The 20,662-nt window shown below is 39.3% G+C and overlaps 1 protein-coding gene across 8 annotated transcripts in view; it reads right to left on the minus strand.

The window, feature by feature from the left end:
• Nucleotides 1–20,662, minus strand: part of ATG4C (autophagy related 4C cysteine peptidase) — a 62,326-nt gene that overhangs the window by 4,854 nt on the left and 36,810 nt on the right. For 4 of the 8 annotated variants that reach the window (XR_005583545.1, XR_005583544.1, XR_005583543.1 and 1 more), the window contains exon 11: nucleotides 2,792–2,912. Coding sequence is in view for 2 of the 8 variants with exons in the window: in XM_039483933.1 (XP_039339867.1) it covers nucleotides 16,184–16,294 (111 nt within the window). In the remaining 6 variants the exon portion in view is untranslated. Of the gene's footprint in view, nucleotides 1–1,146; nucleotides 1,165–2,791; nucleotides 2,913–10,223; nucleotides 10,294–15,118; nucleotides 16,295–20,662 lie in introns of those variants that run through there. The other 4 variants (XR_005583548.1, XR_005583547.1, XM_039483934.1 and 1 more) reach the window with 4 other exon arrangements.

Below are 20,662 nucleotides of genomic sequence, written 5' to 3' on the forward strand. Positions count from 1 at the left end.
TTTATTTTAAAAGTAACAGTGCTCTTTTACATATTAACCTCACTCCCTAGTATTAAAAGGCAGATAATGTATAAAACTAAATATACTGAAGGACTAGTGGGTCAAATCTATGGATTTTTTTATTTTATATAATTGCACAAAGATTTAAATGATACACATATTCTTCTGTGATCTTGTCAGGCTGCAGTACTGCTCTCTTGACTTAGGGAAATACAATTGCAATCCATAATGCTGATTTACTTTTTTACACCTAAATGTTTTAGCAAATGTTGCAACTCAGAATTCTGTAACCAAAACGGCTGTGCAAAAAAGAAAGAAAGAAAGAAGGCCAATATCAGGTACTCAATGCTTCCACGTTAATTTCCATTTATGTGGTTGGTTTACATATTATTAAACCACCCATCTGATCTATAATGGCAGCCCTGCTGACACTGTCTGACCCAGTTTGACAATCTGGATAGAAATTGTAGGGCTGGCTGTTCAATGTCTGTGACTTTAACAGCATTGCTTTGGGCCTGGAATCAATTCTCTCTGTTTACAGACCATTTCACAGCCCTTTACCTGCAACATCACTTGTGTCAGTCCCATAAATACTTTGGTGTATATAATGCTTGAATTAGCATAATGGTTTAGGCACAGAGCTTTAAGCACAAAGAAGGACATGTCAACATGTTCTCTTCACTTAAGCAATTAAGAGCCATTATGCTGCTTCAGTGGAAATATCATCAAGGTTAAAGACAATCCCAAACACCCCTCTAACCTTTTTATTCTAAGTCTAATAAATGAGGCATAGAAATTGAAATGTTAGTAAACAGTGCTACTTGCAAGCTCTTTTTGTATCACGTTTAATCAGACCTCTCATTCACCACTTGCAAAGTGTAAGGAAATGTGAATGTTAACTATGGTCACCTACTTAAAGGGTTGGGATTATTTCGTTTATTGCAAAAACTGATCTTGCTGCAAGGAATTTTTTTGCATCCAATGAAACATTCTAGATGTTTTGACTTGGACTTATGAATTTCTAATATACATACCTATAGGTAATACACACACAGATACACACAATCAAATTCTTGCCAGGATTCCCTCCCAGCGTGTATTATGTGGGCATCACCTGATTTTGAGCTCCTTCCCTTGATGCCTTAAATTTTCCTCTACATTTATCTAGAGAAAGTAACACAGTCAGAATTTGTTATTACAATAGCTACACTTTTATTTCAACTGACAAGATTCAGACAGGCTGTGGGTTAAATTCTATCTCTGGTGCTATTCTGATGAAATTGCATTCGGGTTGAATTTGGCCCCCTGGTTGTTGTGGCTTTGTTTTCACTTGGTGGTTGTTATTTTTTAATTCCATGTTTCTTGATATTTAAGGATTTTCAAATGCATTGGAGCAAATGAGGGAATAAGTGTGCCGCAGAATAAACTATATTGTCAGTTTTGATGGGCTAGTCTCATAACAGTACACAGAGAGCAGGGGATCAGCAATGCTGCTGCAGACAACAAACACAATTAGAGTGTCCAAGAGCCAGTTTCACAGTCTGATGCCATCACTGGGCCATCAGGACAGCATAGAGCAACCAGTTCAAATGAGGCAATCCCTAAAACCAAGTCAATTTTAACACAACGTTCTTTCTGTGAAAAGTGACCCATTGGTAGGCATGGAGAAGGAAATCTCTTTCACACATTCCTATAGCAACTACTGTTGGGTGGAGCCTGTCATCTTGCAGTGCTATCCTGAGCTTATTCTTATGTGAGATCCATAAAACAAGCTTCTTTACCCTTGACCTGATGAGAACACCTCAAGGGCTGACAGGATAACCCAGTCTCCAGAGCCAGACAATCAATGGCAGATACTGACAATGAGTGGGTGGGCTAGTCCTGACATTGGTGGAGGTTTGTCTGCTGGAAAGTGGGTATGACCACCAAATACCCCTCACATGGTAACAAATGTGGGTCACTACCAACCTTGGTCCCCGGTCTCCCATTGTATTATGTAATTCATTCTCTTTGAAGTCAGTGGAACTCTCATTGAAAATCAATGGGAGTTGCTTGCATCCTGCAATGGGAGAAGTGGGTCCATGACCGAATTTAAACAAGTGATCTAGATGTGAAAGGATTTGTATCCCATTGCTAATGCTCTTAGCCATCCACTTTCCTGAACTGTCTGGGAAAGAGAGTGAGAGGAGTGAGTGCAGGATGGGGCGAGAGTGGTTGTCTGACTATAACAGCTATATAGTGTGGTGTACGTGTGGGAGCAGAAAGCCAGGGTTCTCAGGCATTCATGGCATCCCTCCATCACTTACAGGCTTCCTACTTCCACATATGAAATGAACTGGAATCAGCACCTTCAGAAATCTGTCTAGGCATTGCTGCTGCATCTCTCCCAAGAGCCTTCTAAACCCTGGGGCACAGGGAATAGTGCCTAGCTGCAGGGAGAATAACTAATGGAATTGTAGCTATTGTGGGATCCTTCTGACCCAGGAGGTAGGAGGCTGGCTATCTCCAGAGATGTGCTAGCAAGGACTGGCCTCTCTTTGACCCATGGCTCCAAGGATTCAGTGGGGTTTGCAGGCTACAGTCCCCATCCCTACAAGTCAACGTGGAGATGCCAGAGCACGGTGGGGCTGGGAGTGGTACTAATTAGTTTTCAGATCATTATGTTTGGGGTGGGGGCTAGGGAGGTAGGATAAACCATTTTAATGTAGTTATTTACTTCCATTGTCAAGAGATTTCACCATTCTCAGGTGAATCTGAACAATCCCTGCATGGAGCATCTCAGTCTACTTACACTTACTCTTCTCCCCACGCCCTGCTTCGTGCTGAGATATCACAGCCGCTGGAAATGGGTGTCTCACTCCAGAAGAGGTTTAAACAAATCCTTGCCTTCATTTCAAATATATCAACTTAAGCTGCAAACCAAAAAGCCTGATGTAAGTGAATTGCCTTCTTATTTTATGCTACACCCTCAGGATCATCCTAAAAAGATTGCCAAATTACAGCAGAGATTTCCTTAGTATTATGCAGAGCTAAAATTAAGTTGGGCTCATTTTGAGAGAGATCCAGATATGGTAACTTTATAATTGAGCCATTTTGTTCTGCTCTCAATCAGCCTCAAATCAAAGGAGAAATTGATGTGAGACATAATGTGTTGCAATTTGAAAACTAACAATAATTAGCAAACATGATGATGTGGTTTGATCTGCTCTCAAATGCAGACACCAGTGGCTTTTCTTGCAGCCACAGCCTCCTGGGCTGTGACTGAGGGAAAGGGGGCAAAGCAGTGGCCCCTCCCTGTTGCTCCTGGATGCACTGGCTTGGTGTTGTCTGCTGGGGCTGCAGGCAGGGGTTGGTCCTGGCCCCCATCTGGAGATAGCTGGGGCACAAGGCTGGAGGAGCTGGCGAGTTCCCCACCTTCTCAGAGGTGGTGGGGCTCAGGCTTTGGCTTCACCCCTGGGGTGGTGGGGTGACAATCTCTGGCCACAGGGCTTCAGGCTCCAACCCCAGGCTCTGGGCGCACGGCTTCAGGCTCCATCTTCATCCCATGGGCCTTCAGTCTCTGGCCCCACACTGGCTCCTCTGGCCCCCACAACTCCATCACCCCTGGCCCCTACTGCCTACCCCGACCCCCCCATCCAGGGATTAATTTGTCCCCAGGCTTGCTGGGGCTGAGTAAGTCTTCTGTGAAAAGTGATACTTTTATGCTTGACAATATCACTTTTTACAACAGACTTACTAGCTAGCAATAAATAAATTACAGTGATTTGGACATGTACATGTGCATAATTATTTGTTTTTCCTAAAGCTAATTAAGTATTTTGGGGGAAAGTGGGAGAGAGGCCACCAGCAAGAGTTGGTGGCCGCACTCTGAGGCGACCAAAAAATTTGTCCTGAGAACCCCTGCGTAGTACTCTAGTGTCATAACTTTCCTGGAAGGGTGGTTTGAGGAACATGTTAATACCCTGGGCCCACGAACTGATCCTTTTCTTGTTACAGTGGCTATGCACTGCACCTTTTGGACTATATATCAGTGGAGATGCAGCAGCTTCTCTTGGCTGATCAAGCGTGTAGCCCATGTTCTTAGGGCAAGAGAACCATGAAGCGTAGCTGAGCTCTGATGATGCACCAGAATGCATCCATTTATACTTCTTAAATCATCCTCTTTCATAAAGAGCGGAGACGTACATGTTAAAGAGGTCCAGGAGCAAGGAAAAGGCTCTTTCCAACAGGATTTCCCCACAAGGCCCTAGCCCTCCCAAGTGGGGAGGGAGATTCCTCCCCAGTTGCTGCTGTTCTCACTGCTTTCCTGGAGAAAATCCATCAGGTCAGGTAAGAGTCATTTCGGTGTGCTGTTAAATACAAGTGAGGCTATTGGAAACTTACACAGGGCTTAAATGCCTGTTCCACCTGGAATACCCATGGCTTTAGGAACAGGTATAGTGCATTAAGTATTCTCCCTGCACACTTTTCATACTGTACCTTTCTAAACGGGGGGCTATTTTTAGTAGTCCCTGTTCTCCACAATCTTTTGTGCTAGGATGCTTTTCTTTTCTATACATTAATACTGTAGCACTTTTGAGGATCTCAGAGCATTTTACAGACATTAAGGGCTTGTCAACATGCACAATTAGTTCAGGGCTAGTGCAGTGTGACTCAACCTTGCACTAGCCTGCCACCAACTAACTGTCCATGTGGACCCTGCTGAAGCACATTAACAGTTCATTAATGCACTTTGAGCTAGTCCTCTTTGAAATGGGACTAGATCAAAGCACATTAACTAACTGCTAATGAGAGTCAACAGAGTCCACCTGGACAATTAGTCTGCAGCAGGCTAGTAGAGGGTATAAAACCCCAGTTTGTGGTGAATTAAATGTTTATCTAGACAAGCCATAAGCCTCACAACATCTCTGTAAAGGAAGTAAATATTACTATTGCCATTTTATAGAGGGGAAAAACTTGCCCAAGGTCATCCACTGAGGCTGCCGCAAAGCCAGGATTAGAACACAGATGATAAAACAAGAACTCCTGATTTTTCTAGTAGAGATAAACAATAAAATAAAAACTAACCTGAGCTTTTGTCCAAATCTGAAACAGTAAACTGCAGAAGAATTCCACTATACCTCCTCCAAGCATATCCTGTTCTTCACCCCTGCATCTGATTTTCACCCCTACATCTGAACTTCCTGGTTCCATCTGGAACCAGAAGTACACAAGATGGAAGACTATGGAAGAAGGTGTGTTTGTACTGATAATCTTGGGTTCTACAGACCTATAATGCTCAGATAGTTCTTCTCAGATTTGGGTTAAACATCCAAACTTTCGTGCTTTACTAGCCAATCTGAATCTCTGACACTTATGAGATTTGACCATCACTAGAAGATTAATGACCTTGCAAAAGGCTGAAAACCAATAGAGAAAAAGGAATGTTTTGCAATGTGGTTAAGAAGAGGTTCTATGTGTGCTTGATAAAAAGTGAAGTGCCTCCCATACCTTTGTGGAACACGGCAAGGACAATGCTGATTAGTCCATCATGTTGGAGTTATTTAACACATATTGTATGCCTAGTATTAAAAAAATGGGCACTAGGGCACAGTAAAATACACATATAGGTCTTGGATATGCTGTGATGGATCCAAAACGTGGATTCACATCAATATGACTACATGCCAGGGAGGCCAATAAAGTCCATAAAAAGCCAGATTTTCAAAGTCAGGCATTCACATACAATTGCATGTCTAATTTAGGGAAACAAATACCCAGCGTACATGGGCACATTAGGTTTTTGGATCAGCTGAGTGTGAAAACCCAACCATGTCTGTGGGGGAAAAGGTCTGATTTGCAGCCACGGTATTTGCATGCAAACATAGATGTGCAAGAGAATGCACCTATTGTAACTTTGAAAATCTGTACCAAGATGAGGATGTTTCATTCTTACCCCGCTTTTATAAATCATGTGGATTTGAGATCAGAAAGTGAGTTCTCATGTCATTGATATGTTTCTTGTAATTAAATTTTAGACCCATTTACTTAGATATATAGAGAGAACAGAGGAGTCAAAATGATGAATCTGCAATAGCCCTATGAATTTCCCTGGTAACAAATCAGTAGGTCAGAAACAAAGGGTTATGATTTCAATAAAGGATGAAAAAGGAGAAGCCTTTTTCAAATTTGTTCCACTAGAACAGTCCTCTTTTGGGTGTGTGTGTGTGGGGGGGGTGGAATGAGAGGGGAAAAGGACTCTTCTAGATTACACAATAGGTGCTGCGCCTCCCCTCCGTATCCGGCCCGCCAGCCATTTAAATCTGGCCCTCAAGCTCCTTCTGGGGAGCGGGGTCTGGGGCTTGCCCTCTCTTTAAAATTTGGGCCTCCTTTCTAGTCTTGAGGAAGATGCAAAGTTGATTCCTGATGGATGAAGACTAACACAGCTACCACTGAATCCTGATGGACGAGTTACCATGATTTTCTAAGGATGGCCTAAAGAATTTACTCTTGCCTCTAGGTACTAGCAGAACATTTAAAGAGAGTAGGGTTCACAAGAGAGACAATACTAAAGAGCATGTCCTAAAACTAACAGTGTATAAGCAGGAAATATATTATTAATTATTATTATTAATTTGCATGGTGGTAGCACCTAGGAGTAGGGTGACCAGATGAGAGGAAGAAAACGTTGGGACACATGGGGAGGGGGGGTTTGCTGGTGGAGCAAAAAAAAAAAAAAGCAGAAGTGGTGCCGGCGGAGAAAAAAGAAAGTGGAATGCTGCCATGAAATATCGGGAAAAACACCTAAATATTGGGACAGTCCCGATTTTATCTGGACATCTGGTCACCTTACCTAGGAGCCATGGACCCACTGTATTCATAACAATAAAATGGTCCCTGCCCTAATGCACTTAATCTAAGTATTCTGCCCTTGCTGTCCATGTTTTATGAACAAGACTTTAAGGATAATTCTCCCCTAGCCATTAAAGTGGTTTTAGTCCCCGAATCCACTGGTGGATTTATTTCATGTCTTTTAAGCATCAGTCACATTGTCAGCTTTTAAAGAACAATAGGACAACAAACATCATTGTCCAATGTTGCACACACTCTAATATGCACAGGCAGATGCCATTGGCAATGGGAGGTGGATAAGCCGAACTGCAGGCAGAAATTGCTTCCCTGACTCTACATCAGAAATGTGCATCCTAACAGATCTCAATATATTTTTCATTTCTTAAAGGCTCTGATAGAGAAGTTGTTCTCAAATTGTGGTCCATGGACATCTACTGGTCTGCAAAACCCTTGGACTTGTGTTACAATGGTGAAGCATGTGTCCTTCTTTAAGCAGATATACTTTCTGCTAGTTGTAGCCCAATCCACCAGTGCTCAAATTTGTGGATGGCACCAAAACTGGAGGCACTGCAAATATCCAAGAGGACAGACACGTACTGCAAAGAGATTTGGAAAGTTGAGAAGAGCCCTACACCCAGGAGAGGGAATGAAGAGTATAAACTGGGAGGACAGAAACCACCAGGCATCTGCAGCACATTTATTTACACTTTGACTCCTTAACACTGTCCTAAAAATACATTTTCACGCAACCAAGCTCTATGGCTTCTGCAGGATGTGGGATAGTGGAAAGGGGATAGGAGTACACTAGAAGATCTCCGGCATAGGGAGCAGTTCAAAATAGAAGCACTGTGATACACCATTTCTCCAGATAATACCACTACAAGTCAGTGCAGATACACTGATCTACACCAGCTCAGGATTTGGCCCTCGGTCATGAATCCACCCATAAATTTTAGGGTTCGTTTGTAATGCCCTAAATTGTATTTATACACCATGTAGCGCGGAGTTTACACCTCTTGCTCTAAGCAGCAGCAATTCTCTAAGAAGTGTGGATTTTTGTACAGCCACTCGCTTACACTGGTATTGCTATCCTGGGTGCATATTAACCATGATTGAAACAACGCCCATTGGAAGTCTTAAAACCTTAACCACCAGTTTTACTTCTAAAATAAAGTAAACTGCCAAAAGTTCTGATAAAAGTGACAATTTATATTTTTTAGTAGTACATCCGGAATTTTCCAATAGCTGTAGACAAAGGAATTCTTATCCCGATAAGTATAAGAGCACCAATAAATTTAAGGTAGCTTATGCAAGTTAGGCACTAATGAATGTCATCTTCTGTTTTGTCATGAAAAAAGATCTTTCTGCTGCTAAAGGAGACTGATTTAGATTATGAATAGCTGTAGTGATTTGCAAAAATGGCTCCAGAGAGATAGACTGAGATTCCATATACTCATGGCACTTGAGGTTTCTGCCCTTTTTGTTGAAAATTAATTTGTCCTGTGGGTTATTGGATTCTAGCTCAGCCAATGTATATTGCTCAGTCATCACAAATTTACTTAAAATTTACTGTAGCTGAAGTTCATTCAACAAGACAGAAGTCTACAGTTGAAAGCTTCTAAAAATCTTTTTAAAAAACTGGCTAACAGCGTAATTGAAAGTGCTGGAATCTAAGTAGATTCACAAAATGTTTTGCAGGTATCAATATACAGTTTATTATTACATTAAGGAGACTTTTTTTATTCAATCTGTTTGACAGTGAAAACAACGAAGTAGTTTATTGTCCTCTTGATGCACAGGGAATTTGGTGTATCAGCCCCATGCATGGAGGTAGAAATTTACATCCCTAAATTGAGAATACGTTCCTTACTACATATTCTACAACCTCCTAGATGACTTCTTTAATTTGACACATATTCCTTTTTATGGGATAGGGAGAGACTCTGGTTATAAAATCTCAAATGCATCTTTTTTTGCCTGTGAATCATAGGCAGAAATTTCATTTGCATTTTTGGCTAGTTCATTTGCTTCTTAGAACCACACGTTGTTGCTTGTAAATTTGACATCCCAAAGACAACTGGGCCAAGGTAAGAAAAAAAACAACAACTATGTAATGTAATTCAAGGAGCAAGATTCTGGTTTAAATTAAAAGGCTCTGAATAATTTGATAGATGGGTCAAAGTAATGTGTTATCTTGCATGATTGTGAATTTTGCTAGGTACAATGCAAAACTAAAATGGGGAATAATATAAAGGGGATGATTAAAGAATAAGCATATCTTAAACATTCACAGCAGAGTGGTTTTATTTTTTTTTATTTTTTTTTAAACTATAAAGGATAAAAATCTTCTTGAACAGAAACAACTCTCCTTATAAGTTTTATCTGAAAAAGTTTCATGTCTCATTTCAATTATATATATATATATAGAAAAATATACAGGGCCATTTTGTAATTTCAATTATAGAGAAAAAGCTCACTTTTTGCACAACTAACAGATAGTTTCTATGTAGTAAGTCACAACGGAGTTCATATACATTTCCTTGTTGTTTGCTTATTCTGTATGGAAAATTATATTTAAAAAAACAAATTTAAATTAAGCGGAAATTTAAACGTATTTAATTACAAAATCAATATATACAAATATGGGTAAAAAAATTCTAGATAAAAATCTGTACATTGCACAATCCAAATCTCTGTGTTTAGGAAGGTATTTTTTATGTTGCAATTTATTTATTTATTTATCTGCTTAGAGATGGAGATATATCTGAATGCAATTGATAAAAGTTTAAGCTATGGGGCTATCATCTCTTTGCTTGAGATACAATTGCAAGAAATGAGATACAGTGTGATAACCAAATCATGACACAATGGACTGGAAATTTTAGATTAATAAACCTCTTTCAGTGGAGAACTAAATAACTTTTACAGTTTTATCTATGGCTATTTGTTTCTTTGAAGATTTATGGTCCTTGGAACAGATATGCATCTTATCTTTCACTTTTCAGATTAAAGGAAGATGATTTTAAACAGGGTTCTGACTGGCATAATCTGGAATTGCAGATGATCTTGCTTTAAAAAAAATGCAAAAAGTGAACTTGCAAGTCAAATGAGAAGAGAACATCTTTGCGCATGTCAGGGGTCTGGAAAAAAAATCTGCATACAGCTAAACAAGCCTAATCACTTGTTAGCAAGCACTGATATACTCACAGCCCTTTATCAGCCAGGTGCAATCTGTACATGTTTAACAAGGAATTAAAACTCTTCATGTTGCTGCTGCTTTAACTGATTGATGCTAAAAGTTTAGAAACTAAAGCCTAACCAGCTATTACAAAGCTCCTTTAACCAAGCCTTTTCCTTTGAAAGCAGGATCCTCAATTGAAACTGGCAGCCCACATTTTTAGGTTTCAAGCAGCTCTGTCATTCTGCAAGGAATGTGCCTGCCACTTCACAGGATAGCTTGAGCTGAAAGACATGTACTTTGAATCAGAGAATCAATAGAACACTTAATGGACAATTAGGAGAACAGCTGTAGGACTGTCAGAGACCCATCTGTACACAGCTCAAGCAGCCTATGCCTGGACAAGGCATGGAAAACAAAGTACACTGCCCCAGGCGTTAGCTCCCATTACAAAATATCCCTTTCATTTTACATTTAATGTTAATATAGTATTCTTTTTTCATTACAAATTTTAACACGTGTAGAAAATTATGGAAATTGCTCAGGCCATTTGTCAACTTATATCATGTGAATTGATCAATAAATTTCACCACTTTGTTGTTAATGTAGATAAATTTTGGCATTTAATTAAGCTACAGTGAAAATGTGGCCACTTTTAATTTCAGCAGATGCTACCTTTTCATCTGTAATACAGGGTTACACCGGCAAATGCAATCCAGTTGCTAAATATTTATAGACAACATGACAATTCCTAAAAGAGTTATCATCAATGATTTTGGTTCTGAAACAATTAACATTGTTTCAAAGAGCTCATGTTGTGAGCTGAAATAAACTTTGAACAGAGGATTAAATTATGGTTGCACAAAAACCTTACACAAATTTACATACACCATGAATACACATATGCGCACACACTATACTAAATATTTTACAGACATACTCTATATGACACACACACAAATATAACTCAAATATGTGTATATACACATGTTGTACATAGAGATATAATGTATATAAAAATAGAGAAACACAAATATATACGCTTGGAAGACAATTTTTACGTTTTTATAATTTTGACGGATAATATCAATATTTATTTTTAAGTGTTTTTTCTATTTTTATCTATTTAAATTTTCACAGTTGCACAGAATTATGGGTTTTAAGCTTTTTTTTTTCCTATTCTTATCAATCTAAATTTTCAAAGTTGTGGAGAATTATGGGGGGGGTGTCACACAATGGAGAGGTCAGACAATTATTTAATAACATTAGATGCTGAACTTCAAAAAGTTAAAGCTGTATAACACAAATTGTATATTTTGACATGTTATGTCCACAAAGTTAATATCCTTAAATCAAACTCTAATAAGTTGTCAAGCAGCATTTTTCTTACTTTGCCTATCTGTAAATTTCTATTATTATATTGATATGAAATTTTTTCTGTTGGTTTGTGGGTGTACGGTGAAATTGATGTTTTCCAACATTTACCAAATAAAAATCTAATCCTTCCAAGTCTATAAATATATAAACACATATACAACTCAAATATATGTACATCTATGCATCATTTTGAACACAGATATATATGTGTGTGTGTATATATTATATACACACACAAATATTTAAATGCATATAACTTGAATATACATATATACACACACAAGCTTTGTATACGGACAGTGTATATAATATATATTTATACACACACATACTTCATTATAGACACACACACCTCTATGTAGTTCTGTCTATGAACCAGATTGTCCAACAATATTTTAGTATTTATCTCAAATTGGATTGCTTCCAAGGTTTCAATAAGAGAGATTCATTTCAAGAACTAGTACCACAATAGGAAGCATATCATATAGGCAACTAATGCAAAAGAAGGAGAGAGTAAAATGCATTTTTGTTTAAAACATATATTTAACATTTTTACTTGTTGGGTATTTTTCTGAGCCCCATTAATACATGGGTCAGCTTTTTAAACTTTTTTAAGCACACACAGGTTTGGCCAGGCAATAAGAAACATAAATGAATATTTGAGGCTTTCTATTTGGCCTTAGGGACTCCAAGATGAAATCCTGCCTCTGACAGCCAGAGGCCCTAGACACTGCGCTCAGCAGTGAGGTTTGACATGATAAACTGCTGTATCTCATTTGAGTGGGTAGGGGGAGGTTGCCTGTTGGTGATTTTGCGAACGCCTCTAGGGCAGGAAAAGACTTGAAATCACATTGCTATCTTTGCTATAATCCCCCTGACCACGTATATTCCCACCAGGATCTACATTCTTCAGTAAAGGCCTTATCACTTAGAGGACAACTGAACTGGAAGCATAAACTTCTGTTATGGGAGCAAAAGTGCCAAGAAACAAGGAAATCAAAGGTGGTCTCATTCATACTCAGTCTTTATGCTGGACTCTCAGTAACCATCATAGGCCGGGTCAACGTCTTCCCACATTCAGGGAATACACTGATCATATATTCAAGCATTAGGCAGAGGCACAACATTTTAGCAACTTTGGGGCAGAATCTTTTTCTTTTGCCTCTAGCCTGGATTTCTCAACTTTCACAGCCAGGTAAAATCATCTAGCTTCCTAAAAAGAGACAACTAAGTTGCGCTAATCTTTTTTAAAGAGGAGTGTCCATTTTTGTAGGTTTGTCACTACCACAGATGAGCTGCTCAGTGAATTTCCTAGAGTGTGACAAGGAGAGCTAAAATATTGCTCAGTCTGGGACTAGACTGGTTTGTAATTCACACAGAGAACAAGGAATCTGGATTCATTACCAGTGCTTGTTTTACCTCAGTGGAATCTTAGTAAAACATGTGTGTCTGTATAGGATCAGTTCAACTAAAAATTATTAGATAAACAAACCTGAAATAATTAAAATTGTCTCACTTTTTTTTCCTGTCATTCACAAATCTTAGTAGGCTCAACCTACCTAGCAGCATTTTGCAGAAGCCCCATCCCAAAACACATACCATTTTACCTCTATGGCTGGATTACTATATAGGCTTTCTAGGCCCATGACTAGGATCCCTGCTCCTGGAGTCACATAATATATCAGAGCTTCCCAGGAAAGGATGCTGTTTGGGATGGTGGGGGAGGAGAAGGAGGTGTGTGTTCTTTCACTCCAATACCCCATCATGGCTCTTCTGGGATGGCATCAGCAGTGTCCACACACACACACACACACGTGTGCCCTTTGCTCGGTTAGCTGGGGTTTGAGTTCTCTTTCCTTAGAGATAGACCCTCCTGAATACAGGGGAACGATTGTCCAGAGAGGAAGGTCATGGGGAGATCCCAAAGGAAGTTGGGGTCTCCCCCTCTCCAGCCCAGGCAGTTGCAATTACCACCCCAAGTCCCACTACAAAGGTGGGGCCACAGTTCAGGGGAACAAGTCTATTGGTTGTCCCACTGAAGAGTAGTGTCTTAGACTGCCCCTTGCATCTTCCCATTGATCGGACATGATGGACAGTCCATGCATTTCAATAGAATTTTTCAGTGGGGGAGAAATGGGGGGGAAAGATGAAGGACGTGCAGGTTCCCAAGGGTCTGATCTAGCGCAATAGCTGCAGGCTGGACTGGGATGACCAGTGATGATGCTCCCACCGCAGCATCTAGGGAAGTGGGCAGAGACAGGTGTGCTCCAACCATGTACATGATTAAAAAGTCAAGAACTCACACGTTCTAATCCCAGCCCTGAGCAACTCACAGAACTTCTCTGTGCTTTGGTTTCTTCTACGAAATGAAGAATACTCCTCTACCTCACAGAAGTGAGTACAACAGAGAGGGAATTTCAGTAGAAAGTACAAATAAGCCCTACTGCACCCACCCAAAAAAAGTCCTACTGTATTTTTTTAAAGAATGGCAGTAACAACAAATCCATGGGTCTGTTTCACCAATAAAGGGGATTTATTTGGGTGCAGGATTCCTATTTATCCAATTGATTAGAAATGCTCCATTGAGACAAGCATTTTTCTAATAAACCTAGAGGTTAGTACCATTGTTTTCAGTACAGCTGACCCTTGGATTTGCTGTAAAACCAGAATAATTAGAAATGATCCATTGGTTATATTGGAACATTTCTAATGAATTAGAGAGTCAGCTCTATTGAAATAATGTAAAATATCCAGATTCATGAGAAAAACTCCATTGAAATGCACGGAGCGTTTCTAATAAATCCAGATTTTAGTAGTGCTCAACCCTGAATCCATTAAAGTGTTATGAAAAAATAGTTACTGAGCATGCACCTGAAGTACTTTTTCCTATGTTAATCTCTCATTTATGTTAAAATGCATTGTAAAAATAGCAAAAGGCACCAGTGAAAATTTGTTATTTAAAAAGTCTGCCACTTCCCCCCCATGAATATATGAGTAGGAAGCCACTGATGCCACTAGAGACCAAAGGCATCTGATCACGTATTTAGCTTTTGCTATGCACATAGGGTGACCAGACAGGAAGTGTGAAAAATCAGGAGGGGGGTGGGGGATAATAGGAACCTATATAAGAAAAAGACCCAAAAATCGGGACTGTCCCTATAAAATCTGGGACACCCTATATGCACAAGCGAATTCTAGGAAATGTTCTAAAGTTTCCATTGCGTGTTATCAAGTTACAGGCTAGAGTGAATCTCATAGGAGTTATGACTGCTGAAGATGCAGGTCTCTACCTATCTTATGACTACACTTTGGAGGGGCTGTGGTCACTGAGATTTCTCCCCAGTCTCTTGGGCAGTCTGGTCCCTTGTAATCTAAGAGATGACCCCTTTTTGCATGTTGTTAAAAACTGGGGCACATGTACGGTCAGTTTCTGGGATAAACCTTTCTGGGTCTCTTCAGCAGAGTGTTCTCAGCAGGGGGTCCTTGCTTTTGGAATTCACTTCCTCTGATGAGCTCCCAGAGCCTGGGGACTGCTACCTTTCAGGACAGGGTGAAAGGCCCAATTGTTTAGCCAGGCATTTCACTATCTACGACACATGATGGCAGTTAATAAGTAGTACCAGCACCATTGAGCCACCCAGGCACTTCTTTTTAATATTGTGACATGCCCCGTCACTTGGTGGTGGCCATGAAGATTTTATAAAAGTAAAATAAACAAGGCCGTTTTGATAGGTGGTAGAACAGAAGGTGCTTTATTTGAGTATATTATGCCACAGCATAGTCATCCTTGCGGGGTGAGCTTGAACAAGTTCCCTTACTCTTTCTTGATTTACAGGCATGGTAAAGGGATTCTCCAGACTGGGAACTGCCTGATCGCATAACAGGGAAGTCTCAGTATAAGATATGAACAGCAGACACCATAGGGACCGTGGCTCAGTTCTCTCTACTGAAGGTAGTTTTTACAGCTTGGGCTATGCTACTGTTTCTATTTTGCCACAGGAACTTATCCTGTAGCCTGCAGGCCCTAGCAATTTTGTAGCTATGGGGACTAGACAGAGTTCCAGAGCGACAGTTAAGATGTTATTCCATTCTTAAACAGAAGGCAGAGCCTAGCAGATTTTTTTTTTTTAATTGCCAGTCATCGGGCAGCAACAACACTAGAATTTTGAAACAACAAAACCGAAAGAAGCTATTGCAGTTATTTCTATTGTATGTGCTTTAAGTCTTATTTGAAGGATACAGATTTAACTACTGCATTCTGCTAATACCACAAGTCCCGGAGATGGTTGTTTTAGAATGGCAATATCACAGACTTGCCCTTTTAGTGCCATGCAGTTAATTTAAGTTCCTTTTATGTGCATGAAAAACTATTGTTTTCGCACAAACCATGGAACTGCTACATGGGTTGGGAACGTTTTTAGAAACTGGCCATTTGAAATGGTCAAGCTAGAAACTGAAGGCTACAGTGGAAAAACTAACATTGTAAGTGGCAGGATTTTATGGCACCAGAAAACAAACAAAAATCTCTTTGACGATCTTTCCACAACCTAACAAGCACATGTAAACAATAACAGAGTAGTTGTATGATTCCAAGAACACATGGTTTTTAAGTCATAGCATCTCCGTGCCTCAGTTTCTCCATCTGTAAAATTCCTACTTCACAGGGGTGTTGTGAGGCTAAATTTGTTAGTTTCTGTGGCTGGTGATCCTGGTGTGGATAGTGCTATGGAAAAGATTCATCATCCTCATCATAATTGTGCCCAGTTCTCTGTTGCTTTTGGAGAATACTATTTGATTTCATATTGTGCCCCTCATCCTCTGAGATGCTTCACATACTAGATGTACATAGAGCACTGATGAAATGCTCTCACCCCTCTGCGAAGGATAGAAATCAGCTAGGGCAGCACCCTGCAAAAGAGGCAGGGAAGAAAATTTTGGTTAATATCCCCTAGGCAACCTGTTAGTCTTATGTGAGATCCTATGGGATCTTTAAAATCTATGAAGAAAAGGTCTCCATTTTTTGATTGTCTATTCCAAAAGACCCACACTTGGTTAACCACGTGAAACTCAGTATTTCTACCTCTGAAGGATGGAAAGGTGGGTTGACCAGCCAGGATTTGAACTTGTCCTCCAGAGAGTTAACATATGCTTCAAGATATGCAAACCTGGGACCCAACCCAACTCGTCTCAGAGTCCATTGATATTGAAAGGAGTTAGATCAAGCCCCTGATGTTTAGTCACTAACCCATCCTTTAGTGCACATCAGTGAGATCATAGTGTCATCATAGGATCTACTCTTCCCTTGATGTTTATGAGGAGAGCTTATGAAGGTAAGACGACTAGAAGCTCCTTGAGGCTGGAACCTGTCTGCTCCACAGCCCAAAGAGCTCTAAACCACACTGTTTTGTTGTTTGTTATTTGCTGACAATGTCATACTAGAATTGGATAAAATACTGATGAAGTTTAACTATGTTCCTATGTCAACAGTCTTCCCTCCCAGTACGTGGCGAGATTACACATTACATAAGAACGGCCATACTGGGTCAGACCAAAGGTCCATCCAGACCAGCATCTTGTCTGCTGACAGTGGCCAATGCCAGGTGCCCTAGAGGAAGTGAACCAAAAGGATCTGACCAATTTTGACCAAAGGAAAGTTAACTACTCTGTGTACACTTTTATACATTTGTAAAAGCTACATAGAATCTCACAGCATTGTGAATGCCACAACTGGAGTGTAAACAAGAGTGCTGTGACATTCTCAAGCCAGCATCCCCTTGCTTTTGTGGTTTTACAGTACATCTGAAATATATTTCAGCACAGTTTGCTTAAAATTCAGTCCACAAATACAGTACCTTCACCATGTATCCTTTACAAGGCTCTTCAGGGAACTACCCTTGCGTGTGTTGTAGCATTTTATAACAAAGGTCTTTATATGGGTCCTATGCTGTTAACAGTCAAGAAGAGGGTTGCCATCAGAGACATGGGCTAAGGTTCCGCTTATTATATGAACGAACACACGCCGTGTGTTTCTAAATCATTGGATGATAGTTCTTCTCCGTCAGCTGCTTTTTACTCATATTATATGTACACAGCAACTAAAGGAGAAGAACTTTATATATAGTACATACTGTATAATATAGTATATATAATATAATAAAGTATATTAATAGAATTCTATCTCAACAGATTTAATTCTTAAATGCTACATATACTTGTTTAATCTCTCATTTTAAAAGTAGAAAAGGTTAGATTATAACATCAGGTTAGCTCTCTTTGAAGCAGGTAATAATTAAGTTGATTCACTGTTGCAATTACTGTCAAATCCCCCTTAATTACCAGAGATTTTATAGCAGCTTCATTATACGTCTGCTGTAATGCATTGTGGCCCTAAGGAGAAGTGTTGCAGGAAATTCTGCATAGCATGTATAATTCTAACCTGCAGTTAAAGCTTCCAGTGAAAGCCTCGGCACTAAATTTATCTTTTTTTGACATTTTCCTCTATTATTTAAAGTAGTTTAACTGAAGTAACACCACTAAAATATCCACCTAACTTTGTAAGTAAGAACTGATGTCTTCACAGATATTAGAAATAAAAATGGAGACAATGGTAAAATTACAGTAAATTATTTTTGGAAAAGTATTGAACAAAAATTTAATAATGACTCTATCCTGACATATTTAAAAAAAGGCAACTAGCACCTCACTCTGAAAATAGTATCAAAAGAGTCTTTTTTCACCAGAGTTGTCTCACTGAATTCATTGCTCAGGTGAGTAAGGATTACTAGGATCAATCTGGGATGCACTAGTTCCATTTTTTTTTTAAAGTATTGCTAACTTCAATTTTTATTTATTGGATTGTACAAATACAGATATTTACACACACACACACACACACACACACACACGTCATTTATTCTTATGTTGCACATGCTTTTATAGTATATAAACTTTGTATTAATGTTGCAGGTAATAATACTTTGTACCCAGACCTCATCATCATATATAGAGAAGTTTTTAAAACAACACTTTGTAAATCTGACCTTCCAACTAACTTTTGTAAAAACATAACCACATGAAACTGCTGTTTTACAGCTCATGTGTCACTGCTTGTTTCCACTGGAAAAATCTTTACAAATCAGGATCTGTAAATTGAGCTTGTAACGGTTCAAAACAGATAACTGAATAATGTGTCCCACAGATCCCCTTGTAATGAAGGAATTTACTCCACAGAATATATTAGATGCAGAAAGGGCTTCAGTGTCAATGACACTATTGGCAGCTGTGTTAACAGTTAAGGAGCTGGCTTTGTACAGCAGTACAGTTATTAAATTTCTCCAGAGACCATGACTCATTAATCAAATATTCATACATCTCTGTAAATACACACTAAACAGAGAATACCCTCAGAGTTGAGCATCCCAGCACAAGCGCTCTTTCATGTAACACTGACAAAATCCTGAGAACATGCGGTCATGTTTTGCATTTCTAATGCTCTATGTACTCTTTAGTTCCCCAATTCCTAAAAACAGAACACAAATGATCTTACTGATCGCAAGTGTTACATAGTTACAATTAAAATTGCTCCACTATTGCTTCATACCATCTTTTTAAAATTGAAGACAGTGAATCAATTCTTCTGTTCTTTGTTTACCACCAGACAAGTAACTTTTTCCCATACGGATGAAGAAACCCAAGGCCGTGCTCTTATTAATACAAGAATTTGTATTAGCATGAAAACAACAAACCACTGGTTGAGCTATGAAGGCCAAAGAACTTCATATATTTGCAAGACATCAGCTTGCTGTGTTTTGCAAATACTTCATTCTGCTTTTCACAGCTGCTGTAAAATTTAATGTCTTCTTACCCATCCCATTGGAAGGAGAAATAGGGCTGAAAACAAAATCTAGACTCAGGTTCATATTTCAGTTCAGTGCCCATGATTGGCTGCTGCCAGCTGCATCCCAACACCTTGAAACATCAGCAAAATTAGGGTTTGAATTTCAAACCTGTAAATTCAGGTATGTTCAGATCTAGCATTTGGATTCTGCTTCTTACAGAGTTACAAAATTCTGATCCACACCTTTGGTTCAGACCTTTTGTAATTTAAGGTAGCCAGATCCCACTGTACGGTGTTTAAACATGGATTATCACAATACTGTGTAGATTTTAAAACCTCTGCACCGATTTCAAATTAATCTACTATGAACCTAAGGGTGCTGGTAAATCTTGAAGCAGACAACTGTCAGATTATTTCATTTATTTTTAGGGGTAGAAAACACAGCAACTCTTGGAACAGATGCCCGCACTGCAAGCTTTAGAGAGGCACTTGAAAAAAAAAAATCAGAGTGGCCTGCCATACAATGCAAGTAACTCTCAATTGTCCCAGTTTAAGGATTAAAGTTGGTCAGTGTATTAGGTAAAACTTTGGAGAATTAGTTCTCCTGTTTTTTAAATAAGATTCTTTCTAAATGTTTCTTTAAATTTACATAGAGGGGTTTTTCTTCTTCAGTTTATTTATTAACCGACCTAGTTGTTAGCGGAGACACGGAAAACCAAAGAGGAAACTTCCCACTTTGTTTAAAATTAAATAAATAAATATGCTAATTCAAGCATCCGACGCTGCTCTCCTTGCATTATTTTGCAGTGATTTTTTAATTGTCTTTAAGTGGAATTGACATTTACATTTAAAAATGAAGATCATCTTCCTTATTTAATTAAGACAGCCACTGACTGATGCAGAGCAACAACAATTCCTTCCCTCCCCGCAACTTCCTGAAAAACAGAATCTATGCAACCTTGCTCCACTGAGTCAGCACATGCCAATAAAACAATTGTGGGCATTCACTCAGTACCACTCTGCAGAAATTATGGGATTGCAATAAATTGCCAACTCTTACTGTCTAAGATAGGAGCCCAGACCTGCAACCGTTGCTCAGCAGAGGCCCCACTAAGTTAGATAACCTTATCCACTGCCCTGATCTTGCAAGCTACTTTGCATGTGTAGTCCTTTAGCCCGCACACAGGCCCCTTCATTTAAATGGCTACAGAGGTTCACTTGAGCAGACCAGCTTACAGGATGAGGGCCTAAAAGGAAAGACTATATGTATTACTCTCATTTAGATTAAGCACAGAACTCACAAAGCCCTGGTTGTTAACATATGCTCTCTCTCTCACACACACACGCTAGAGGTAGGCAAAAACCACTAAGCATTTATTGTTCATCTTCTTGCTTTAAACAAACAATAACAAAAAACCTGCTGATTTGTTTGGCAATTG

Source organism: Mauremys reevesii, linkage group 8 (assembly GCF_016161935.1).
Source record: "Mauremys reevesii isolate NIE-2019 linkage group 8, ASM1616193v1, whole genome shotgun sequence".
Lineage (NCBI taxonomy): Eukaryota > Metazoa > Chordata > Testudines > Geoemydidae > Mauremys > Mauremys reevesii.